This window comes from Arvicola amphibius, chromosome 10 (assembly GCF_903992535.2).
Source record: "Arvicola amphibius chromosome 10, mArvAmp1.2, whole genome shotgun sequence".
In the NCBI taxonomy this organism is placed as follows: Eukaryota; Metazoa; Chordata; class Mammalia; order Rodentia; family Cricetidae; genus Arvicola; species Arvicola amphibius.
The window spans coordinates 95,883,572-95,909,954 of NC_052056.1; the positions used below are offsets into that span (position 1 = coordinate 95,883,572).

Genomic DNA, 26,383 nt, shown 5'->3' on the forward strand with positions numbered 1-26,383 from the left:
GAGGTAGAGGGATCTCTATGAGTTCGAGGTCAGCCTGTTATACAAAGACAGCCAAGGCTACACAGAGAAACCCTGTCTCAAAACAAAACCAATCTAAAACAAAACAAGAAGCTGGATTTGGTGGTGGGTTCTTGCAATCCCAGCACTGGGAAGCCAGAACCAGGCAGAATCCCTGGGGCTTTCTGACCCACTGGTATGGCCTACTTGGCAAGTTCTGAGGAATGGCACTTGGGGTTGACTTCTGGCCTCCAGGTCATGTGCACAGATGTGTACACATGGGAACATGCACATATAAGCACAAAAGCACCATACACAGAGACAGGAAAAAAAAAACTGGAACAATTCAGGCAAAGAAACCCCAAGAGAAAAAAAATATAACCATAGTCTATTACATGGATCAGTCATAGATAATATAAAAATACAGTCATAATAATTATATAGATGGCTTGTGCCTATAATTCTAATAGTCCAGGAGATAAGGCAGGAGGATTGCTGCAAGCTTGAAGCCAGCCTGGGCTGCAGAGTGAGACTGACTGTCTCAAAACACACACACACACACACACACACGCACACACACACGCGCATACACACACTATATATATATGATCAGTATTGTATTATTGTTCAGTCAAGAAATTAGATACAGCTGGGCACCATCATGTTAATAAGAAGAGAATTGTTGGTCTGTCAGGAAGGTAGCTGACTCAAGCTTAGGGACCTGAGTTGTAATCTCAGAACTAACGCAAAGGTGGAGAAGGAAAACTGGCTCACAGTTTTCTTCTGACCTCCACACAGGGCTGATGGCCTGCAAGCAGGCATACACACACATACACATATCAATAAACAATTTTAATTAATTAATTTATTAATTGTTTTTATTAAAAAAGATGAATATTGCATGTCTTATTTTCTATGTAGGATCTAGATTTGAAAAAAAAAAGACAGGAAGTTGAATTTGGAGATATCCACTTTAAGCCCAACACTCAGGAGGCTGAAACATGAGGATCACAAGTTCCAGGCTGGCCTGGTCTACAGAGAGAGTTCGAGGCTAGTGAGAATTGCACAGTGAGAGTCAATAAATGGAGAGAAGGCTCAGCAGTTAAGAGCACTGGTTGTTCTTCCGGAGGACCACATGGTAGATCACAACTGTTTGTAACTTCAGCTCTAGGGTATCCAAAGCCCTCTCTGCCCTCCCCAATCACTAGACACATATGTAGTATACAGACATACATGTAAGAAAAACACCCACACATATAAATAAAATAGTACTTTAAGGAAGTCTATGCATCTCTCTAGTATTTCTTTACAACAAAAAAAAATCAAGGCTGTCAGCTAGATAGTGAGTTCAAGGCCAGCCTGAGCTACATGTGACCCCAAAACAACACAAGACACTTTTGAAGATGGTCAGTTTAGGACACTGACTACTCCAGGTGGGAACATTATTGATTGGTATTTTATTAGCAAAATCTTGGAACTGCAGCTTTAATGTTTTGTCTTCTTTTGAGAGAGACAGGATCTCCTGTAGCCCAGGCTGATCCAGAATTTGCTATGTTGTTATTTAGCTGAAGACTACCTTGAGCTTCTTTTTTCCTCCCTGAGACAGGGTTTCTTTGTGTAGCCTTGGCTGTCCTGGACCTCACTCTGTATATAGACCAGGCTGGTTTTGAACTCACAGAGATCCACCTGCCTTTGTTTCCCAAGTGCTGGGATTAAAGGCGTGCACCACTACCACCAGGCTTATTTTCTGTTTTGAAAACTCACAGATCACATATAACACTAAGATATCAAGAAACATATGCATAAACATTTCACTTAGGAACAGGGAGGAACCCGACCGAAAACACAGCTGAAAAACTTAGCAATCTGAGAGGCAGGTCAGAAGTGTAAAGAGGTGGAGCCCTTTGTGCTGAACCTTCCAGCATGCTCTGGCTTTTAAACCTATGCTTACCTACTTCTACCCTGACAAATATACAAACTAATTGATTAACTGGGAGGCCAGGCAAGGTGTGATTTGGTGGAAATGAGATTTAGGTGGAGTGCTGGGGCATTCCGTTCTTTTGCATTTTAAATTAAGGGCGGGGCTGATCAAACTACTAAATGTGTGCAGTGACTAGGAAAAGACTCGAGATTTATTTATGTGTGACGATTACACAGCAAAGATGTGGAAGGACCGGCTGAGCTTGGAAGACAATGTGACAGAGAAAGACTATCAAGGAAGGGGACGACAAAAAGAGACCTATGCCCCAAACACAGACACATGACCCAGATAGTTTGTTTGTTTAAGACAGGGTTTCTCTGTGGACCAGGTTGGCCTTGAACTCAGATCAGCCTGCCTCTGCTTCCTGAGTGCTGGGATGACAGGTGTGAACCACCACACCTGGCTACTTTGTTAAATCGCTGTCATTTGGGTTTGTTTTGAAAGCAGTTAATCTGATAAAAATAGAAATAAATGAGAGAGAGAGAGAGAGAGAGAGAGAGAGGGAGAGAGAGAGAGAGAGAGAGAGAGAGAGAGAATGAGAATATAAACAGGCGTGGTAAACACCTTCAACTCCATCACTCAGGAGGCAGAAGCAGGCCCATCTCTGTGAGTTCTAGGCCAGCCTGATCCACACAGCAAGTTTCAAGTCAGTCAGGCTGGGACTAAAGAGATAGCTCAATGCTTAAGAGCCCTAGTTCCTCTTCCATGTAGGGCCTGAGTTCGATTCCCACCACCCACGAGGCAGCTCACTACAATCTGTTACTCCAGTTCAGGGGGTGTGATGCACCAGGCAATAAGAGGCACCCAGACATACAAAACACATAGACGTAAAGTAAAATTTTTGAAAAATTAAATATAAATGGAGAGAGGGTGTATAGGTTTAATGGTAGGCAGGCCACTGTTCTTTCTCCATCAGAAGACCTGCTCTTAGGCAGAATCAAAGAAAGGGAATCCTTTCTCCATTGCTGTGCTGTGTCTCTTCATGACAGCAGGCTGCGAGGGAAGCCAGTGGACGTGGGAAGGGAGTAGACCGTGCCCACCCCAGGATTCTAGGAGTAAACTTGTCATGGGCCGCGGCTGTCGCCTCGGAGCCCTCTTTGTTCTAGTCAGTGCTCTCTGTGAACAACTCCAGGAGCTGGAGAGACGGCTCTGTGGTTGAGAACACTTGCTGCCCTTCCAGAGGATCTGAGGTCAGTTCAGCAGCCGTGTTCAGGGGCTCATAGCTGTCTCGAACTCCAGCTCTAGGGGATATAACACCCTTCTGTGTCATCCACGGACACACAAAGAGCTCTCTCTATATATCTCTCTCTCTCTCTCTCTCTCTCTCTCTCTCTCTCTCTCTCTCTCTCTCTCTCTCTCCACACACACACAAACACACATACACAAACAAATATTGAAAAAAGAACGGTTCCATTCAGAGCTCGCATGACTCAGCTACAAAGGAAAGCAAAGGAGCCAGATGTGGTCCAGGCGCACATCTGAGATCCCCGGAGGTGAAGGCAGGAGGATCAGGACCAAGGTAATCCTTGGCTACATAGCAAGATGGAGGCCAGCCTGGGCTACACGAGACCTTGCTTCAAACCAAATACAGTAGTACCCAAGAAGGGAAGGTGTAAGGAATGGAAGCCAGATATGACGGCACACACTTTAATTCCAGTACTTGGGAGGTTGAAGAAGAAAGGTCATGAGTTCAAGATCATCCTTGGCTACATAGTGAGTTGGCAGTCAGTCTGGAATATGTGAGACTCTGTCTCAAAGAAAGAAGAAATCGGTGGGTGAAGATGGATGGTTTTTTTACTCCAGATCTTTTTGCTCACCCAGCCCAACCTTAAAATGCAGAAAAGGAGGAAGAGGGAGTGTTTCCCAACATTATTTTACTTTTATGTCTTTAGTAGACCAACCATGGCAGTTTATGACCCAAACGCAAACATTTCTTTTAAGTTACTAGATGAACTCAGTCAATACAGATAGGAAAGGGGCCGTGAAATAAATATGCATATATTTAAAACTTTCCCCTCTGGTTCTAATTTTTCCAGGTTTCCCCCTTATGACTGACGTTTCTGGAACGTGTGCCTGTCCCCATCCCGTCCCACCCCTCCCTGAGCTTTAAGGAAGGAATGCCACACACAAAGGTCACCATCTGGTCAGTGGAAAGTTTCTGATATGGTGGCAGCGCCATCTCTGGGACTTGAGACCTGTGAGTTCTGGCTGTTTTTGGTAACCAGAGATTGCCCCAGAGTGGTGACGGAGGACAAAGTGGGCTGCATGAGCTCAGACAACATGCACGCTCATGAAGGTGACAGAGAACCCGAAGCTGGACACACAGAGTGGGCTATCACTCTGACGGTACACACGCAAGGGACACCAGGCAAGATCGGGAGGTGCTGGGATCCTCTAGCTCCCACTTCCGTTAGGTGTGAACGTTAGGTGGTGTTTGGAGGATGCCCAATTAGGATTCTAGGTTCTCCAACGCAACTAGCCCAGGCTATTCCACTGGTTAGGGCAATGGAAATAACCCACGCGGTGGTTCATTCCTGTAATCCTAGTACTGGGGAGGGTGGAGGAAGGAGGATCAGAAATTCAAGGTCATCCTTGCTACTTTGGAAACTCAAGGCCAACCTGAGCTGCATGAAACTTGGTCTTAAAATCAGACAGGTCCAACATTGTCACTCAGGGGTTAAGGCACTTGCCATCACGGCTGATGGCCTGAGTTGGTTCTCAGGGCCCACATGATGGGAGGAGTGACTCCCACAAGGTGCTCTCTGACCTCCATTCACACGTGGCACGTGTGCACCTGCACACACCTATTCGTCCACAAAAGTAAATAAGTGATGTAATAAATACTAAAACCAAAGGAATATGGAGGGGCTGGAGAGATGGCTCAGTGGGTCAAGTGCTTGCCACAGAGGTGTGAGAGTCAAAAGTGTGAAGTATTGCAGAAAATTCCTTCCCTGGGAGAGATGTAAACAAGCCAACCAAGGAAGGAGATAGAATTCCAGCGTTCACGTGGGAACCAGCGAGTCTCTCGCGCTTCCTTACACAGCAGTGGAGGTTATGAACAGGAGTGTGCGTCACCTTAAGGCAGCTACCCTGGAAGGTCGGCACCACATGTGGATGACGCCTCCCCAGGGATGTATAGATGGAGCGCCCCTCCCCAAGTCCTTCCCAGACTGCATTCTTCCAGCAAGGTGAGAGGAGAGAGCTGACCTCCACACCAATGCCCTGGCCACCAAGCCCCTCTCCTCCACAATATTAACAAATAAATACGTTTTCTTTTTTTCCGAGACAGGGCTTCTCTGTGTAGCCCCAGCTGTCCTGGAACTCGGTTTGTAAACCAGGCTGACTTCGAACTCACTGAGATCCTCCTGCCTCTGCCTTCCTAGTGCTAGGATTAAAGGCATGCAGCTGCCCGACTATAAACACATCTTAAAACATGCTGAGTGGCCATATTTGGTTTTAGCATACATATACATATGCAGAGGATGTTTTCTGTCATATGCAGTAAGCTGTAACTTGTGGGTGGTAGAAATAGCTTGTTGTAGCTCTGCTTCTCAGCACCCGGACATTTTCTGCTTCTCGCAGACATTGCTTCTGTAAACACGAAGGGGATTATTTTTTTTAGAAGCTGAGTAATGACTCTGTTGGCACAGTGCTTAATGAGCACACACGGAGCACTAGGTTCAGTCCCCTCAGTACATAAATTGGTCATGGAGGCTTATACTCTCAGTGCTCAGGAGGGAGATGAGGGCAGAAGGATCAGACATTCAAGGTCATCCTGGGCTATATCTTGAGGCCAGCCTGGGCTACCTAAGACTGTCTCAAAAAAAAAGGGAGAGGGGGCATTTTTAGAACCAGTGTTGTCTATTACAAGAAGGACTTCTTAGACTCTGTATTCCCAGCCCTCATTTTTTTTTCCAGAGGAGGAAAGAGTTTGACTCATCATACTGACTTAAACCCTTTTAAAGATTGTGGAAAATTTCAAACAGACTCATTTTCAGACAAAACATTTTCAGTGAACACCCATGTGCCCATTGTCCACCCTCCAGGGATTACTCATGGCCACCACGGGCATCTTCTATTCACATTTTATTTTGAAGCAAATGCCAAACCGCGTACAAGTCATTTTGTCCATAGCTCAGCACCAGCTGTTTTAGGGCTCTTAAGGACGCATGGCCACAATATATTATCATGCCCCAAATTAATAAAATCCCGTAATATCAGATACCCAACCCAGTGGGTAGTTTTTTAGTTGTTGTCTTTTCTTTGTTTGTTTATTTGTTTTGTTTTTGAGAAGGAGTCTCTCTGTGTAACAGCCCTAGCTGTCCTGGAACTCACGCTGTAGACCAGGCTGGCCTCGAACTCACAGAGATCCGCCTGCCTCTGCCTCTGCCTCCTGAGTGCTGGGATTAAAGGTGTGCGCCATCACTGCCTGGTAAATGTTTGTTTTGTTCTTTGGGCAATATTTTATTAAATGTCTTTACAGAGCAATAGCCTGCCTCCAGATGCATCTGCCAAGACCCAGCTGAAAAATATAGAACACAGCTCTGCCCAGTGGTAGTTCAAGCCTTTAATCCCAACACCCAGGAAGGAGGCAGAGGCAGGTAGATCTCTAGAGTTCCAGGACAGCCAGGGCTACAAAGAGAAACTCTGCTTCAAAAAGCCAAAGCAGACAAAAGAAAAAGGGAAAGAAATATGTAACACCTGATGGATTTGCGTGTCTTTCTGCACAGGGGTATGCCAATCTCCTCTGTGTCGTTCTCATTTTTAGTATGTATGCTGCCAGAGTGAGAAAACACTTTTTCTTTTGAGATAGGGTCATATTCTATAATACATGCTGTCCTGAAACATGTAGTCGAGGCTGGCCTTACCCAAGGTGATCCTCCTACCTCAGCATTCAAAGTCCCAGCTAAGTGAGCCACTACACATGACGTAAAGAAACTTTAGATTTTTATTACATTTATTTATTTTGTGTGAGAATGCGTGTGGGCACCCGCATGTCACAGCTTGTGTGTAGAGGGCACAGGACAGCTTGTAGGAGTTGATTCTCTCCTTCCCACCTGTGAGTTCCAGGGATCAAACTCAGGGCAGCAAGCACCTGCTTTGCCTGCTGAGCCATCTCCCTCGTCCTAAGTGAACTTTTATCTATTTATTTGTTTGTTTTCCAGATAAGGTTTCTCTGTGTAGCCCTGGCTGATCTGGAACTTGCTCTGTAGACCAGGCTGACCTTGAACTCAGAGATTTGCCTCCCTCTGCTTCCTGAGTGCTAGATTAAAGACATGGACCCCCACCACCTGACTCTAAATTAACTTTTCTAGGTGTTTGGGGGAAATGGCTCAGTGGTTAAGAGCACATTCTGCTCTTGCAGAGGACCCAAGTTTAGTTTGAGTTTGGTCTGGGCTATGTGAGATGAAGAACAAAGATGCCCCATCTCAAGCAAGGGAAAGAGTCAGGGCAGGAAAGATGGCTCAGTGGTTAAGAGCACTGACTGCTCTTCCAGAGGACCCAGGTTCAATTCCCAGCACCCTTATGGCAGCTCACAACTGTCTGTAACTTCAGCTCCAGGGGATTCAGCAACCTCATACAGATAGAGACACATGCAGGCAAAACAGTAATGAGCATAAAATAAAAATAAATAAATCAAGCAAGGGAAAAGGCAAGGATAGGTACCTATAGTAGTTCTCCCGCCTTCAGATACTCACCCTGGCACACACATGCCTGAATTCAATATGTGCACACACATCTGTCTGTCTGACTGTCTGTCTGTCTGTCTCTCTCTCTCACACACACACACGCACACACAATTAAAAAAATTACAATTTTAGATTTGGTCCTGTTCACTGTTGTGGTATTTGTTCTCTTTCTCTGTTTTTTTAAAATTTTTTTATGGTCTATTTAACTTTATTTTATATGCATTGGTGTGAAGGTGTCAGATCCCCTGGCAACTGGATCTTCAGACAGTTGTGAGCTGCCATGTGGGTGCTGGGAATTGAACCCTGGTCCTCTGGAAGAGCAGTCAGTGCTCTTAACCACTGAGCCATTTCTCCAGCCCCTCTCTTTCTCTTTTATGTGTTTTTAATTTCTTCGGCCCAAGCTATCCTAGAACTCATTATGTAAATCAAGCTGGCGTCAAACTCACGGCATCCTTTCTCAGCCTCTCGGGTATTGCAATTACAGATGTGAGCCTCAACATAGACTTATAAAATTAATGTCGTGTGTCTGTGTATGTTTGTACTCCAGCATATGTGGGTGTGAGTGCAAAGTCATGTGGAGGCCAGAGGTCAACATTGGGTGCCACCTCTTGGGTGCCTTTTACCTTGTCTTTTGAGATGGTCTCTTCAACAGTTTGGAGCCATGACCTCAGCTAGGCTGGTTGGCCAGCAGTGAGCCCTAGGGATCCCCATCTTCAGCTCCTCTGGGCTGAGATTAGAAGTACGAACCCTGCCCCCCCCCCATATACACACACGCAGCTTTTACAAGGGTTCTAGGGGTCAAACTCAATCTTTTTTTTTTTCCTGTGTAATAGCCATGTCTGTCCTGGAACTCACTCTATAGACCAGGTAGGCCTTGAACTCACAGAGATCCTCCTGCCTCTGCCTCCCGAGTGCTGGGATTAAAGGCGTGCGCCACCACCGCCCGGCCAAACTCAGTCTCCATTCTCCCTCAATAAGCACTTTACAGAATTGAGCTGTCTTCATATCCTGTTTTTAAAAATCATTACATTTTATTTATTTTGTGTGACAGTGGGTGCAGCGAGGGATTCACGCCCGTCACAGTCTATCTGTGGAGGTCAGAGGGCAGTTGGTGGGAGTCCATTCTCCCCTTCTACTGCTCAAGCCCAAGGGGTCATATTCACACTGTCAGGGTTGGTGGCAGGCACCTTTATCCTTTGAGCCACCTCATAGACCCTTAATTTTTTTTTATTTTATTTTTTTGTCTGAGACAGGGTTTCTCTGTGTAGCCCTGGCTGTCCTGGAATTCGCTCTGTAGACCAGGCTGGTCTTGAACTCAGAGATCCTCTTGCCTCTGCCTTCCAAGTGCTGGGATTAAGAGTTGTACCACCGGCACCCTACTTCATGTCAGTTTTGTATTTATTTTCCTTTCTTTTTCTTTTCTTTTCTTTCTTTTTATTTACCTATTAATTGTTTTGTTTTTTTTTTTTGAGACAGGCTTTCTCTGTGTTACAGTCCTAGCTGTCCTGGAACTAGCTCTTGTAGATCAGGCTGGCCTCGAACTCACAGAGATCCACCTGCCTCTGCCTCCCGAAGGCTGGGATTAAAGGCGTGCGCCACCACCGCCTGGCAAAAATAAATATTTTTTTTTTTAAAAAAAAAAAGTTAGTTAAGTCCCTCTTCTTCCAGACTTCAAAATAATCACAGTTAAAATATTTGGTATACTTCCTCCGGACCCTGTCCTTTGTCAAGATTTACAAATAATCACGCTTTCTAGAGAGCTCCTTTCTGTATGTCTTGCCTATAGGTTGCTTAATTTTGCTAATATCGGGAACTGTGTCTCATGACCAGAATATCTGTATCTTCTGCAGTCTATTTAGCAGCTTCTGTTGTCCATCGTTATCATAAATTCTTTAGTCAATGCCATCCGGGTAAACCTTGGGGACTGTTTTCTTCCTTATTTCAAACACTGCTGCAATTAGCTCCCTCAGGCAGGGACTATATCCATAGGCTGCAGAATCATTTCTGTAGGCCAAATTCATGGATTAGTTGAGAGCTACAACCTTTAGCATCTCCCACCTGACTGGTTAATTGCTCAAGACATAATTTTTATGTTGAAACAGTATCTCTTCTAGCATAGGCTAGCCTGAAGCTAATGATGTAGCAGAGGATGACCTTGAACTTCTGATCCTCCTGCCTCTACCTCCTGAGTGCTGGGATGACAGACACACTACTGTCTTCTGAACCACTTTCTAATGGCCCCCTTTTCAGTAAGTGCCGGATGCTAGGGTCTCTCTGGGCTTCTTATTCCAACGAGTTATGTGATATTTGAGTTCTGTTGTAGGGCCGACATGTTCCGATTTTATGTTTTAGTGTTCAGGAAGGCAGGTCACCCTGTTATTCTGTTTCAGAATGTTCTGGTTTTCCCCATTATCATTCTGGATGAACTTTCAAATTTTATCAGGTTTCATAAATGAGTCCCTTAGGGCTATGGGAAATTCATTTGAGAACTGTCATCTTTTGTTATTAAGCTATTGAAATGTACGGCCAAGTCCCTACTCCTGGCTTATTCAAACTAATAAATTACCTTTTTATCTTAAGATATTTATTTTGTGTGTGTGTGCATCCTGATCACAGTGTTCCTGTCAAGGCCAGAGGACAACTCTGTAGAGTCCATTTTCTCCAGCCACCTTTGTGTGGGTTCTGGGGATCGGAGGGAGTTCATCGAGCTTGGCAGCAAGCATTTTTACCTTCTGAGCCATCACACCAGGTGCTTGTTGTTTTTTAATTTAGTGAATTTGAGTTTTAGATTTACGTATTTTATCTATGAGTGTTTGCCTCCTATGTCCTGTCTACCATGAGGTCACACATGAGGAGGAAGGACATCACGTGCCATGGAACTGGAGTTACAGATGTTCGTGAACCATGAAGCTGCTGCTAGGAACCAAACCTGGATCCTCTACAGGAGAAACCAGTGCCCTTATCTGCTGAGTCACTTTCCAGCCTGGTGTGGGAGCTGTGTGGGGTATGGGGTGTGTGAGGGGGGCGATATAGGTGTGTGTATGTGGGGTATGGGTGTATGTGGGGTGGGGGTATGGGTGTGGGGGGTATAGGTGTGTGTATGTGTGGGTATGAGTTATGTGGGGTGGGGGGTATGGGTGTGGGGGGTATAGGTATGTGTATGTGTGAGTATGAGTGTATGTGGGGTGGGGGGTACGGGGTGGGGGCGGTATAGGTGTGTGTATGTGCGGGTATGAGTGTATGTGGGGTGGGGGTATAGGTGTGTGTATGTGTGGGTATTAGTGTATGTGGGGTGGGGGTACGGGCTGGGGGTATGGGTGTGGGGGTATAGGTGTGTGTATGTGGGGTATGGGTGTATGTATGGGCATGGGTGTGGGGGTTTGGGTGTGTGGGGGGGTATGAGTGTATGTGGAGCATATAGGTGTATGGGGGGTATGGAGTTTGGGGGGTATGAATGTGTGTGTTATAAACAGGAATTTACTCTCTAGATTTCCTTTTTAAAATGACTCTACAAAATGTCGATTTTATTAATTAATCTATTTCTTATTAAATATATTTTAATATATTTGTTATTCAAGTTACTTTATATATATATAACACAATAATGACAGTTATCACACAGCTGTATAATAATTTTTTTATTACAGGCTTCAGACTCACTATGGCCTCACTCAGGGCTCTGATGTATGAGGCAAACACTCTATATCTGAGCTACATCACCAGGCCCATATTCTGATTTTTTTTTATTTTTTGAGACAAGATCTCACTATTGGAACCTTGTCTGGTCTGGAACTCACTATGTAGACTGGGCTGATCTCAAACTCACAGAAATCTGCCTGCTTCTGCCTCCTGAGTCCTGGGATTAAAGGTGTGTGCCACTATGCCCAGTCCTACATTATGACTCTTGATGGTGTTATTAATGCACTATTTAGTTTCATTTTTTTCTTTCGCTCTATAGCTATGTGAGTGTGGTGTATAATGTGCACTTGGAGGTCCTATTACAGCCTGTGGGAGCTGATTCTCTCCTTCTATTATGGGGGTCCTGTAGATCAAAGTCAGGCCATCAGACTTGGCAGCAAGGCATTTTACCTGCTGAGCCACCTTACCAGGCCCCTTTATTTTCCAAATAAATAAATTTATAATAAAAATACTATGTATATTACAATGTAAAATATATGTGTGTATATTGTATATATATATGAATATTGACTGTATGTATATATGTTTTTTGTGGGTTTTTTTGTTTGTTTGTTTTGTTTTTTCAAGACAAGGTTTCTCTGTAGCTTTGGTGCCTGTCCTGGAACCAGCTTTTGTAGACCAGGCTGGTCTCAAACTCACAAAGATCCGCCTACCTCTGCCTCCTGAGTGCTAGGATTAAAGACATGCCCCACCACTGCCCAGTTGTATGTATGTATATGCACTGTATACATGCCTGGTGCCTTTGGATTCCAAGAGAAGGCATTAGATCTCTTGGAACTGGAGTTATAGACAGCTAAGAACCGGCATGTGGGTATCAGGAAGCAAACCCAGGTGCTCTGTAAGAGCCCTAAGTGCTCTTAACCCCTGAGTCGCCTCCAGTCTTGTCCAGTTCTTCTCTGCAGGGCCTCCGAGAGCCTTGACTGGCCTTGACCTTGAGCACTGACCCTCCAGCCTTTCTCTAACACGGGATTAGAGGCCTGCACCACCAGATCTGACTTCTCATTTTCTAGCTAGGCATTTTTGAGTCAGGGTCTTGTTACATAGCTCAGGCAGGCCTTGAATTTTGGCTCTTCCTCCCTCCACCTCCCCAAAGGCTGGGATTATAGGATTGCACCCCATTGCCCCTCTCAAACTAGCATTAATTCTTTTTTCTGTTTTTTCTTTTTTTCTTTCTTTCTTTTTATTTTTTTGAGTAGTCTTTGAGGGCTGGGATTAAAGTCATGCGCCACCATTGCCAGGCCATTAATTTCTATTTGGAGTTTCCTCAATTCTGAAAACCTTCACAGCGCTGTCTTAATTTTTTAATAATCGCACCATTATTTATTTGTTACTGGTGGTGTAGGTGATTGAGCCTTAGGCGTGGAACGGATGTAGACAAATGTTAAGTTGCACCCCCAGCCCCTCACTGGGAGATTCTGGGCAAGAACTCTGCTGCTAACCCACGGCCCAACCCCTTCCCTGGGAGATTCTGATCAAATGCTCTATTGCAAATTTACAACCCCAGCATCCTCACCTGTCCCATGACCAACAGCCCTCTTCTTCTCCGTTAGTCCTGCAGCTGAATCTATCGCAGTTTGGGAGTTTCAGCTCCCAGGGCAGACTACAAGGTCAGCAGAGCGCAAACCCCCTGGGTCTGAGCATTCCTTCCGCATCAGTGCGCAGCCAGAACACAGCAATGCTCAGGAAGAATGGAGTGACCGAGGTGGGGTGGGGGACGGCGGGGATGGCTCAACTGATCAAGTTCTCGTCGAGCAAGTGTAAGGAGCTGAGTTTGAGTCCCAGACTCACAAGCGAAAAGCAGGCATTCACACCTGTGATCCCAGGTGGACACAGGCAGATGCCTGGAGCTTCCGGGCCAGCTAGTCTATCGGAATCAGTTCACTGAGAAAGATTCCCGAAGGCACCTGAGAGCAGTCTCTGACTTCCACACTCATGGGTGCATACTTACAAACACATGCGTGCGTACGCTGGGGCACACACACCTGCACTCGTCACCCACACAAACTAAGTGATGGACAGCATGAGGGACTTCCCACTTACCTGAAACTCTGCCTTTCCGTGTGACGGATGAGGGCGGCTCCCAGTGGCACCTTGGACTCCCACCCACCCGGGGCATCGTGGGAAAAGGAGCACGTGTACAAGACAGAGCACACGGGGAAATATAAGAAGCCAGCTCTTGGATCATGAGTCTTTTAATATATTATTCTGAAAAGAAAGGAATTTAAAAAAAGTTCCTGACAGCTTTTTTTTTTTTTAATTTAAATAAATACCCCGCCCCCTCCACCCACTTAAGTCTTCCCTCTTTCCCCATCGTCCCAACCCATCCCTGGCTAGACCCTTACCCCAGAACTAAATAAAATGCCTGTTTCACAGCAGACCACACTCACTACCAAATTCTGGGAAAACTAGAAATACTGTCACTGTCTGAACCTCTGCCTTCTGACTGCTCCCCAAGCTGACCCATCCCCCCACTTTAGCTGGGCAAGGATGGCGGAGGTCTTTAGGCACTGGCCTTGGGGAGAGTGCAAATTTAGCCTCGGTTCTCTACCTCCTACTCAGGAGTAGGTCAGAAGGGCCCAGAACTGCCCTCCAGACTAAAATAAATAACAAAATAAATACCCTTCCCCGCTCCCCCGGCTCTCAATAAAAGAGCTAGTTTCCCTGTTGCTCCAGTCAATCTCCTATATGCCCCACCCCCAACTTCCTCCAAACCCCACCTTTTCCCATGGTGATCTCCACCTTGGCCTTCGCTTCAAGAAGAGGGGTCTACACGCTCAAACCCTTCCTTCCAACATCAAGCAAACCCTCCTCCTCCCCCAAATTTCTTGGGATGCTACTGGCACCTCAAGTCCCCACGATGGGCCTAGTAAGAACCCTCTCTCCTAATTCCTCCATCTCTCAAGTCTCAAATAGACCTGGGCAGGCTTCCTCCCCTTCCAATCCAGGCGTCCCAAGCAGCCCCTGCATCCTCAGATGGCAGTGTCCCACAGGACCGTGTGCTGCCGGCGGCAGGGTGGGGTGCCGGACTTGCGGGGTTCAGGGCCCCGCCGCCAGCTGGGAAGGATGGGCATGCTCTCTTGCTTGCAGAGCCCCCGGTCCGGACGGTGACGCGCCTTGATCTCCTTGCACACACAGCGTTTGCGCTCTATCACCTCTAGGAGTTTACCGTCGCGCTCCCGGGCGGGCTGGGGCGGCAGGGGCAGAGGCAGCACAGGGTGGGTCTGTGCCAGGAACCCCAGAGAAAGAAAGATATGTGCGACAGGGAATGTCAAGGACCTTGTGCCCAAACCAACGACCTCCTGTAGAAACAAACCCTCCCCCAGGCCCGGCATCGGGTCCTCTCTCCTGGGTTGTGGGTGTGCTGGGACAGGTCTCCAGTGATGCACTCTGGTGTTAGACTAGGCTTGCCTGGCCCTAAGAAACCAGCCTGGTCTACAGAGTGAGTTCCAGGACAGCCAGGGCTACACAGAGAGACCCTGTCTTGAAAAACCAACAAAACAAACAAACAAAAAATAAAAAAAGATCTTGTTCTAGAAGACCATGAGATCCTTCATAGTCTCCAAAAACAAGCAAACAAAAAAGCCAAAAACCAAACAAACAAAAATACTACTCATCCCAGACCAGACAGGCATTTTTCAAATTTGTCCTTGAAGGGGGTCTTTTCTAAACCACTAAGGGTACCCCGTAGACAGTCACGGCCCAGACTGGCCACCACCCAGGACCCTGCTTCAGTGACCATGCTTACCAGCCCCATCCTTTCCTGTCTATTTTTGTGTTTAGTTCCTGTTCCCCTCAGCCTGTGCGGGCCAACTGGTTAGTCCCAGTCTGACTTTTTTTTTTCTCCCTTTTCTTCCATTTATCTTCCTTTCCTATTTATTTACTAAGAAATTTAAAAGGCTTATGTCATTTATTTCCTGTTGGAGAGGCTGGCCCACACCACAGCTCACGGAGGTCAGGAGACAACTTCTGGGTGTCGGTCCCCTCCTTCCACCACGTGGCTTCTGAGGACCAAACTCACTCAGTTCTTAGGCTTGGTGGCAACCACCTTGCCCCACGGGGCCATTTCCCAGCCCACTTTCTTTCTAAGATTTTTCATTCATTTGTGTATGTGCCTGTGTGATTTGGTGTTTGGTGTTTTCAGACAGGATTTGTTTTGTTTTGTTGAGACAGGGTTTCCCTGTAGGCTCTGTAGGAGCCTGTCCTGGAACTCACTTGGTAGATCAGGCTGGTCTTGAACTCACAGAGATCTGCCTGTCTCTGACTCCTAAATGCTGGGATTAAAGGTGTGCGCCACCACCACCAGGCAGGATTCTTTTTTAATGTAGCCCAACTAACTCCAGATGAATTATTTGTTTTTTCCTCAGTTGTTTTTTGTTTTTTTTTTTTTTTTTTTTTTGGTCAGAGATTGGATTACAAGGGTGAGTGAGTGGGTGAGTGGGTCTATCCTTTCTTTCCATACCCAAGCCTTCTCTTGCTGCTCCTTCAAAGATAAAACAAAGACCAGATCTCACCTGGCTCAGGGCAACCCTGGGCTGGCTGCAGGGCCGAGGGGTATGGAGCGCAGCCTGACGGACTCCAGAGGTGGAGGCAGAGCGACCCAGGCGGTACCCTCCTGTGAAATCTAGGCCCAAAAACCAGAAATGAGAAGAGAGACCTACAGAAGTCTGGTCCCTCTGCTCCCTGAAGAGGCTGTAGGCCAAACTGTCCCCTGCCTCATGAAAAGAAAGGAGATGGAGATACAGTGTCAAGATTCAGGGATCTAGGCTGGGGATGTGGCTCGGTGGTAGAGCCCCTGCCTAGAATCCCCCAGTGAGGGGCTGGGGTGTGGCTCGGTGGTAGAGCCCCTGCCTAGAATCCCCCAGTGAGGGGCTGGGGTGTGGCTGGGGGTAGAGCACCTGCCTTGCAAGAGGGAACTCCTGGGTTCCATTCAAAGTACAAGAAATACTGTTCAAAGGTTAATGACTATAGGCATGGAGTTGATAGGAAGTCAGGCAGGCTGGACCCTGGCAGATTCCTGACCCACCCATCTCTGTATAGAGTATGAGAGCAAGGTGTCACCTCCATTCCGGTGGCAGGCCGGGAAAGTCTGGCAAGGGACTGGCAATGCTGTGCGGCTCCCTCCTCGATCATGGTGGATCCTGGCCAGTAGACCCTCTGCCCCCTGGCTCCTCACAGGAATCCCTGATGCCTCATGTTCTACTTTGACGGGACCCTCTGTACTGCCATTCCAGGCCCGGGCACCATCTTCGACTTCTGCTGGGATAACAAACAAACAAAAACAAAAAAAAAAAACAAAAAAACAAAACTCAGTGCCTGCAGGTGGGAGGGGCCTTTCTATTCCCAGCAGGCACAAATAATGCAGCCTGGGTCGCCCTTCAGTGAATCCCAGCAGGAATGGCAAAGGCTCGACCTCACACTTCAGCACATGCACATGCGCACACACACACCCACCCCAGACCCAGCCCTGTCACCTTCCTTTCTCCCCATTGTTACCGTCACTGGGACTCAGAATCATATATGTGCTCTGTTCAGAAAACCCTTCCCCTGGCCAGAGGGGCCTTCTCGACCCTAACTTTGGTTTTAAACCTCTCCAGGACCAGACAGGGTCAGAATGAACACCCTGGAAAACAGGGGTGCTGTCTCTCAGTGGGGAGAATCCCAAATCCTGATCTCAGAAAAAGGGTATGGGGGGTTACATTGAGTGTATAGAGTTGGGGGAAGGGCTGTGTGTGAACTAAGCCCATCTCTGAGAGCAGGCCTGGCAGAGCATTGCGTTGCCTGGCAACGGTAGGGGCCTCCCTCTCCTCTCACTCCTGTCTGGATGGGTTGCCATGGTAATAGCTGGGAGGCAGCTGTGTTTAGTTCCTAGTGTGCACACACTCACAAACACACACCCTTGCAGCCCAAGGAAGGGAGGGGCAGAGGGTGGAGTGGGATGAGGCTGGATCACCCCCCTAGCCCCTATCCCAGACCTTCCTACCTTTTCCTGAACACATTCAGAGATGTCTCCCCCTCCCCCACCCATTCATTCTGTTTCCCTACCCATCTATCTGCTCTCCCAGAAAACTTCCCTGGACAGGACAATAGACCTGCCATTTCTAAATACTCAATACTTAACCCCCAACCCCAAACCACCAGCAACACCCCCACACCCAATCCCCACTCCTCACTCACTGTCCGGGTCCTTTGCTTTCCTCCCTCCATACAGGACCTTCCTCTGTAGAGCCCAGCCTGCCCCAAATGCGGCGCCCATCTCCTCCTCTTCTGGTGTCCCTGCACTGGCGATAACATGGGCACAGGAGATGCTGGCAAAGGCACCCCCATCAGTCCCTTGCTCTTGCAGCTGGATCTTGACCATGGGAGATGGTGTTCCCATTCCACAGCCCTTATTCAGCACCCCCCCAGCTTTGAGACTGTCATAGGCAGGGGGTCTCTTGAGGCCAGCTGCTGTGGCTGGATAGGTCCAGAGAGGAGTCAGGGGGCCTGCAGTTGGATCCGGAAGGCTGTGGGGGGAGGCCAGGCAGCTACGGTGGTGCAGGACCCCAGCTGCGGAACCCATAGCCCCACTATGGGGGCTGGATTTCCCTGGTACAGGGGGCCTCGAACTGGCACAAAGCATCCCATGGAGAACCGAGATCTCCTCCGTCTTTGGCTCCCCAACACCCAGGGGTGGACCAGCTGGCAGGACGGAGTGTGTGGTCACTTTCACCGCAGAATACACCATAGTGTACGACACAGCCTTGTCCTTAGAGGGGCCGGGGAGCAAGGCAGCTGGGGCAGGGTGGGCTGCCGGTACCCCTGCCGCTTTGGGGCAGATCATGCTGTGAGAGTTGGGGAGCTCCCGCTCCCCCCGGGTCTGGCCGGAGCCCTGGGGTGGCAATGGTGTTGAGTGGCTCCGGGCTCGGCCTGATGGTCCCAGCAATAGCAGGTTGGCAGCAGGAGGCGGAGGCGGCAGGGGAGGCGTCTCCCGCTCTCGTGCAGGCACTTGGGGAGCTGGGGTGGAACCGGCTGGCTCCTTGGAGTGGCAGAGGACCGGTAGCCTTGAGACCCCATCGCCAGGGGCTCGGGAAGCAGACTTGGCTTGGGGGAAGGCCAGGAGTGGAGGCCGGTGCTGAAGGAGGTTGGGAAAAGGTGGGGGGATTTCACAAGGAGTGGTCTTGGTGGGTGTCCCATCCCTCCGGCTTGGGAGGGCTGAAGCTGGACGGCGGTGAGGGTGGGGGTGGGGCTGGAGGACGTGAGGCTGTTGTGGAAGGGAGGGCGCCATCAATGGAGGAGGCCCGTTGGCTCTGCCATCTCCTGCCTCTTCAGGCAGGGGGTACTTCATCTCTTCATAGATAGCCTCGCTGTCTTCAGAGTCCGAATCGGCACCAGCTGGAGGGGTTGGGCCTCCACTTCCAAGAGGAGGCCGGCTCAAGCCTCCTCCACTTCGTCCTCCTCCACGAAAGACATCCCCCACCATCTCAATGTACACGGGCTCTTCCTCTTGAGCACCTGCGTCCAGGTCTCCAGCTACTCGAGAAGCCCTGCCGAGGCGTTGCAGGGGCAGGTTCCCACCTCGAGGACATGGGGCTGGGGCACAAGACTCATCGAAGGATACAGACAGCTGGGTGTTGGGGCTTCGCCTGGGTTTTTGTGGCGGAACCTTACGGCTAGATTCTCGGCACTCAGGGGTTGGCTTTTGAGAGCCTAAGAAGGGTGGGAAGGAGAAAAAGAAATGCAGATTATTGAATACAGAGCATCTAACATGCCAGGTAATGCTCTACCACTGAGCCACACCCCAGCCCCTCACTGGGGGATTCTAGGCAGGGGCTCTACCACTGAGCCACACCCCACCCCTCACTGGGGGATTCTAGGCAGGTGCTCTACCACTGACCATGCCTCCAGCCCCTCACTGGGGGATTCTAGGCAGCTTATCTACCACTGAGCCACACCCCAGCCCCTCACTGGGGGATTCTAGGCAGGGGCTCTACCACTGAGCCACGCCCCAGCATTTTTCTCACATAATTTTTTTTCTCTTTTAAGAAAGGGCCTCTAAGCTGCCCAGGCTGACCTTGAACTCATTCTACAGTAAAGGGGGAGAATTTCTTTCCGACCTCTTGACCTCTTGACCTTCAAGGACATATCCGTCTAGGTACCTTTCCCACACCTTCCACTCAGAGCCCACTCGGTTCCTTTTCGTCAAGGAAGTTCCCAGTCTTTTTCTCTGCTTTCTTTTTTGTTCTCGTTCTTTTTGTTTTGTTTTGTTGTTTGTTTGAGATAGGGTCTCACTCTGTAGCCTTGGCTAGCCTGAATATATAGTTCAGGCTGGCCTTGAACTCACAAAGATCCTCCTGCCTCTGCCTCCTGAGTGCTGGAATTAGAGGCGTGGGCCATCATGTTTAAGATTTTATTGGTTTGCTTTTTGTCTTTTCTTCAGGTTTTTGATCGTTTGTTTGCTTTTCGAAACTGGGTCTCATCATGTAGACTAGCCTGAAGCATCCTACCTCAGCCCCCTACCAACCCCAGGATCTGCAATTCTTACCCACCCTTCTGTCCTTTCCTAAGAGCTGCTTTGAGGGAGTGTCTCCTGCCCTTGAATGGTTCATCTGAGGTCCACCTAAAAGGAACCCCCTATTCCTTTTGAGAATGGAACCTTCCACTTCCTTGGCTCTTGCCTGAATGAACCCTCCCAGAGCCGCCCCCCCCCCCCGTTGGAATGGATCTTACCGGCTGCCAGCTTCCTCCAAAGAGGACTAGGAGAACAGGGTGGGTGTCTCACCTGCTTTCTTACTTGGTGGTGTCTCTGCCCCTGATCCTGCCATGCTGAGCTTGGTACTGGGGTGTCTCCGGGGCTTAGCCGGGGGTCTTCGGGTGCTACCGTCCTCTGTGAGACCTCCCCCGCCTCCTGCAGGCCCACTCCCTACACTGTCCATGCTGCCCACTGAATGGCAGGAGAGAGAGCGTGGGGCCATGGCGCTGCGGCAGGGGTGAGGGGTGTGCTCCTGGGATGCGGGCATCGTCATGAAGCCCATCCTGAGGGACCTTCGAAGAGAGGCTATGTCCCGCACTCGGACCCCAGGCCCTGGGACAGCCCCAGGCCCCACTGGGGCTGTGGGGGCTGTTTCCTTACTGGAGCTGGGGAGAAAAGAAGACAAGATGGAACAGAAGTTAGACAGCAGGCCTCCAACTTCCCTTCTTCTGTCTCAGGAAGAGATGGCTTTTCAAGAGCAGAATAACTGTTTCCCCAGTGAGGACAGAAGCCTGGGATAGGGACATCTGAAGGTCTAAGGCAGGAATGCTCCCAGGCAGATTCTTTGGATTTAAGAAAAGCCAGGCACTGGGGGGTGGGGGCAGCATACGCTGTGAGAAACGAAAGAAATGGTGTATGTGTAAGATGATCTCCCTGCGGCTGACCGACCGACCACCTAACTGGTACACAGTCTCTTCTGTGGAGAAAGATACAATCCAGGCAACAGCCACCTGACAGACAAGCAGACACACCTGCCCCTGTGACTCCCCTCACACGCTAGCCCACACCTGGCTTCCGGTCTTCCTTCATGCCCAGCTACTATGGCCTGTCACATTACAGGCAGGCCATCTCTCCCAGACACAGGGTGTGATGCCTGAATCACTAGAGTGGCCTCTCTGGGCGCTCTCTCTCCCTCCCACTCCCCTCCTCCTCTGCTGCTGCTCTCTCTCTCTCTCTCTCTCTCTCTCTCTCTCTCTCTCTCTCTGTCAACCTCCCCAGCTCACTCCTATTCCCTTTCTCTGTCCTGGGTGAGTGAAGGGGGGGGCGGCTGGCAGAGAAGAGGGGAGCGCTGCCTGCTGTGGGGTGGGCTCCCATTAAGGCCCTGTCTACTAACCCTTCATTAGGGAGAGATCGCTGTAGTGATCGCTCTGATTAATCTAATTAACAACAAGAATTAAACTCCACAGTTGCGAGGAGGGAGAAGGGAACTGGGAGGTGGTTCTGACTCAAGCTCCAAGAAGCTGTGCAGTCAAAGGGAAAAGAGAAGGAGGAAGCTGAGAGAGGCTAGGCCTGGGGCCCTGGGAGGGATGCAAGAGTGAGGGGTATGGGGGTCTCCACCTGCTCTTCTGTAGGACTTAGCCTATAAATCCCCTAAGGCCACACACACACACACACACACACACACACACACACACACACACGCACACACACACCTCTTTAGTCAGTCACTTCCTCCAAGAGAAGAGACTGGGTGAGACACATGAATAGTCTTGAGGCCCCTAAAATGACCCTCTCCCTAGACCCTGTAAGGACGGTGGTGCCTGCCCTTTCCAAGATCAGGTGACAGAGGAAAGCCAGCAGCCAGCCTTAGAATAACAGAAAAGAGAATTGGGAAGGAGGGACTTGGGGCCCATAGGCATAAAGAAAAGCCAACAGGGCTCTCTCCAAAGCTGGAAGGCATGCCCTAGCTATACCCCTCTCTCGGGGAGCCAGGAACAAGACTGGAACCAAGCATGGACACTTGCAGCCATTCTGTGCTAAGTCAAAAATCAACTGGGGAAAAGAACTCTCATCAGTGACAAGGCCGATGGGCTCCAGGAGGGGAGGGGTTGTGGCCCAGGGGACTGTGCAACAGGCCGAGGGACAGGCTAGGGCCTTACCTCCTTTTGGCCTCCTCTTCTTTGTGCTGTCTCCACTCCAGCTTGGTTTTTCGGTAGAGAAGGTTCATGTCGTGGGGCAAGAGGTGGGGGCTGAGGGGCCCTGCTTAATGCCACCAGGCCCGGGGGGCGGCCCTCCCTGGGTCCCGGATCCACTTGATAAGGGGAACGGGTGAGAAGGAGACAAGGGGAGATAGGATTGGGGAGGGAGGAGAAGGAGCAGAGACATGATTTGGGTCTCCCGAAGAGGAAAACACAGGCGCAGAATATACAGTACAGTCTATGGGACCCCTCCCAGACAGACAGACAGACAGACAGACAGACAGAGGAGCGTGTGTGTGTGTGTGTGTGTGTGTGTGTGTGTGTGCAGAGTCACACACCCTGACAAAGGTGTTCAGAGCCACTCTGGAGAGATCAGGTTAACACCGATTCACATCCTGAACCACCAGAGACAGACAGACCACACAAACATACAGCAACTCTGTAGGCACACAGTACGTTTAGACACACCACCCAGTCACAGATATACCCACACACAGGGCCAGACATAGAGGGGCATAGGTAAACACAAACCCAGGAACAGCGAACACAGACATAAACACCCACCGACACACCCACCGATTCACACAGACCTCTAGCACACAAATGTGCTGTGGAACTGGTCACACCTACAGACAAGGAGTTGTGCCCAGGGCCTACTTGCGTACATTGCACCCAGCTAGGGAAGTGGGGGGGGCAGTTAGGTTTGCTACCCTCTCTTGGGCCCTGAGGCTTAATGGGGGATCGTCAGGACAGGGTGGGGATGCAGAAGGAAGGATGGTGATACTGAGTCGGGCAACTAAAATCCCACCCATTCATCTACCTTCACTCCCTGGAGTGCCTGCTTTTCCAATCCTGGGCCTGGACCTCCGTCCACCTCTATTCGAGCACCCTGGTCCTTCAGCAATGGTTTCTGCCTCCCTCCTCTTGCTGATGGCCCAAATCAAATCTACCTTCTTTCTGTTCAGGATTTGGGAGAACCCCGGCTTTCCCCTAAGTAGTCCCGCCCCTGAATCCCACCCTGGCGGGGGCGGGGGTCTCCAGTCTGGCCCCATGGCAACCTTCTGGGCTGCGGCCTCCTTACCTGCGCTTTTGCGTCCCTTCCCCCAAACACTCTCTCCCTTTCGCCTTCAGCCTCACGTCTCCTCCCTGGAGCCCCTCCTCACAGCCGTCCTCCTCCTTCCCCAGTTTGTTCCAAACCTGGCCTGCTTCATTCCGCCCCCCCCCCCCGCCCCGCTCCATCCAAAGGCCCCAGGTTCCCGGGGCACCCCCTCCTCTTCCCCTTGTCCTGCTATCCTGGGTGTCTCCGCCTCTCGCCCCGCCAATCCTCCCTGCCCCTAGTCCCCCCCATCACCACCTCCCCGCATGAAGCCTCCCCAGTTTCTACATCACCGTACCTGGCCTGCCGGGCGCCGGCCCCCCCATGCCGGGCTCCGCCCGGAGCAGGAGGAAGGAGGAGGAGAGACAGAGAGAGACCGGGGGAGCCGAACTGGGCCCTGCCGCAGAGACAGCCCCGCCTCCGGGTCCGCCCCCAGACCCGCCCCCGGCCCCAAACCCACCCTTCCACACCCTCCAAGGACAGAGCGGGAACAGCGGTGCGGCGCTGCACCAGCAGGTTGGGGTGGAGAGCACAGGGCCCGCGGAGCGGACAAGGGAGCTCGAGAGGCAGATCTAGGGGTGCGGGAGTCCCGCTCCTCAGCTTTCGGGTGTCTGGTCCTAAGCGACCCGAGCCCCCTGCCCAGACGGGCGGTGCTGAGTTGGGTCTCCCAAACCCCAAGAGGAGCGGGGTGCTCAGCGGCGCCCCCCAGCGGGAGTCTGGAGGTCGCACCCACCCGGGAGCCCGGTGCGCCTTAGCGCTCCAGGGTGGGAGGCTGCGGCTGCGGTTCCAGGGTGCTGCCAAGCGGTGAGGCTGGCAGAGGGGCTCCGAGTCGGCCGCCCGGAGATCAAGGCATCTGTTGAGCAGGGGGCGTGCTCGTTTGGCCTAGTCCCCGCGGTGCCCCCGCCCTAGGTGAGGGGAGGGCACGAGAGCTGGCTGGCTTGGTGCTGGGCCTCCTCCCCTTGCAGCCTCCCAGGCGCCCGGACCTTGTTCCATCGTGTGGGGCTCAAAGTCTTCCCGCACGTCCGCCCCCGCGGTCCAAGTCATCCTCTACTAACCTTTGACACCGTGGGCGCCGCCCGTCAGGATCTGGGCGCACCAGGTTGGCCTCTACCGGAGACCACCCCGGGCACAGCCTGGGAGAAGTGAGGGATGTGATCTCACCCCTCCTTTTCTCATCAACCCCTTGACAAATTCCTTGCTTGGATCAGTTTTGACACATAGCTCTGTGGTTGGGTAAATTAGTGTCAAGAAGACCTCAGCTGTACCCTCCACTAACTGAAAAATGGGATTCCTGCAGTCTGCACACCCTAACCCTTGGTACCTGTGGATGCTTTGCAATGCGGCAAAGTCTTTGCCGGTGTGCTGTGTGGCCTCAAGCAAATCTCGTTACTTGTCGGATCCGTGACTCATTTCATACCTGCTTCCAATAACATTATTGGAGGCATGGCACGCCATGGCACACACCTGTGATTCTGGCATTCCTCAGGTGGAAGTGGGAGGCTCTTCAGTTCAAGGTCATCCTTAGCTACACAAGTTCAAAGCCAATGTGGCCTACTTGAGACTCTTAAATAAAAAGTCCTTAGGAAGGGAGAGGGGTTGTGAGCACTTTTTTTTTTTTTTTTTTTTTTGGTTTTTCGAGACAGGGTTTCCCTGTAGTTTCTAGAGCCTGTCCTGGAACTAGCTCTTGTAGACCAGGCTGGTCTCGAACTCACAGAGATCCACCTGCCTCTGCCTCCCGAATGCTGGGATTAAAGGCGTGCGCCACCACCGCCCGGCTTTTGTGAGCACTTTTTAAGAGGCTCATAATAAGGATCAGATCTGGAGGAGGGAGAGTACGTGGGAAACTCGTTTCCTGGACTTTAGGACCTGGCTACTACCGCCTTTGTTTACTACGGCTAAGGCAAGACAGACAAAAAGGTAAAGAATAGCTGCTCTGGAGGCAGAGGCAGTTGGCTCTCTGTAAGTTCAAGGTCAGCCTGGTCTACAAGAGCTAGTTCCAGGACGGGCTCCAAAGCTACAGAGAAACCCAGTCTTAAAAAACAAACAAACAAACAAAGATAAAGAATAAATAGATGAGGGGGTGGGAAACAGGAACTGCTTTTTTTTATAATTTTTTATTTTTATTTTATGTGCATTGGCATGTACACGCCTGTCTTTGTGAGGTGTCAGATCTGCTGGAACTGGAGGGAGTTGCAGGCAGTTGTGAGCTGCCCTGTGGGTGGGGGCTGGGAATTGAACTCAGGTCCTCTGGACGAGAAGCATTGCTTTTCACTACGGAGTCATCTCTCCAGAACCACTTTTGGTTTTTCAATACAGGGTTCCTCTGGGCATCCCTTCCTATTTTGGGACTCAACGCTGTAGATCAGGCTGGCCTTGAACTCAGAGACCCACCTGCCTCTGCCTCTGGAGTGCTGGGATTAAAGGCGTGCAATCACACCTAGCTAGGAATTTAAAAAAAAAATATTTGGTGGCTGCAAGCTTTTAACCCAGCACTCGGGAGGCAGAGGCAGGTGGATCTCTGTGAGTTCAAGGCCAGTCTGGTCTACAAAGCAAGTTCACAAACAAACCAAAAAAGTAAAAAGAGGGTGGAAATGTGGCTTGGCAGTACAGTACTTACCTAGCATGCCTAGGTTCCATAGCCAGCACCATCACCAACACTACCACCACAATAAGAGTGGTTGGAATTTTCCACGGGTGTCAGGTGCGGCTTATACTTGTAATTCTTGAATAGTGGCAGAAAGATCAGGTAGGCATTCACTTGGCTACTCGCTTGAACTATAGAAGATCCTGCGTTTAGCCAGGCGGTGGTGGCGCATGCTTTTAATCCCAGCACTCGGGAGGCAGAGGCAGGCGGATTTCTGTGAGTTCGAGGCTAGCCTGGTCTACAAGAGCTAGTTCCAGGACAGGCACCAAAGCTACAGAGAAACCTTGTCTCAAAAAACAAAACAAAACAAAACAAAAAACAAAACCCTGTCTTTAAAAAGAAATTACATGAGCTCTTTCTGCCTCTGCCTCCTAAATGCTGAGATTAAAGGTGTATGCCACCACCACTACCTTAGTCTTGTGTAGCCGAGGCTAGCCTCTTATTCATTCTGTACCAAGAGTAACCTCTTAGAATGATGGGATTAGAGGTGTGTACCTGCACATGGCCAACTTATGCTGGAGATGGAACCCAGGCTTCATTTATATGAAGCAAGCACCCTACTAACCCACACCCCCAGCCTAACCAAGGATTCTCCCTTCTTTCCTTCGGTCTGTCATCTGTCTGTCTTT

General features: G+C 49.9%; 1 protein-coding gene and 1 non-coding gene across 4 annotated transcripts; both read right to left on the bottom strand.

Annotated features, from left to right (window-relative positions):
• Positions 1 to 6,664: 6,664 nt before the first annotated feature.
• Positions 6,665 to 6,774, bottom strand: LOC119825810. The gene has a single exon (XR_005287279.1). It is a non-coding gene; the product is annotated as a U6 spliceosomal RNA (small nuclear RNA).
• A 6,945-nt stretch (positions 6,775 to 13,719) lies between these two features.
• On the bottom strand, positions 13,720 to 23,502 carry Nyap1 (neuronal tyrosine phosphorylated phosphoinositide-3-kinase adaptor 1). Of its 3 annotated transcripts, XM_038345977.1 has the most exons (7): positions 23,409 to 23,502; positions 21,976 to 22,127; positions 20,126 to 20,481; positions 17,542 to 19,053; positions 16,426 to 16,623; positions 15,879 to 15,988; positions 13,720 to 14,588 (listed from the first exon to the last, which is right to left on the bottom strand). In XM_038345977.1, exons 2-7 carry the CDS (start codon positions 22,041 to 22,043, stop codon positions 14,337 to 14,339), a joined length of 2,496 nt encoding a protein of 831 aa, XP_038201905.1. In that variant the 5' UTR covers positions 22,044 to 22,127; positions 23,409 to 23,502; the 3' UTR covers positions 13,720 to 14,336. The 3 variants fall into 3 exon arrangements, with proteins under 3 accessions (XP_038201905.1, XP_038201906.1, XP_041911842.1); XM_038345978.1 differs by lacking the exon at positions 23,409 to 23,502 and having other exon boundaries at positions 16,426 to 16,620; positions 21,976 to 22,383; XM_042055908.1 differs by lacking the exon at positions 23,409 to 23,502 and having other exon boundaries at positions 21,976 to 22,383.
• Positions 23,503 to 26,383: the final 2,881 nt, after the last annotated feature.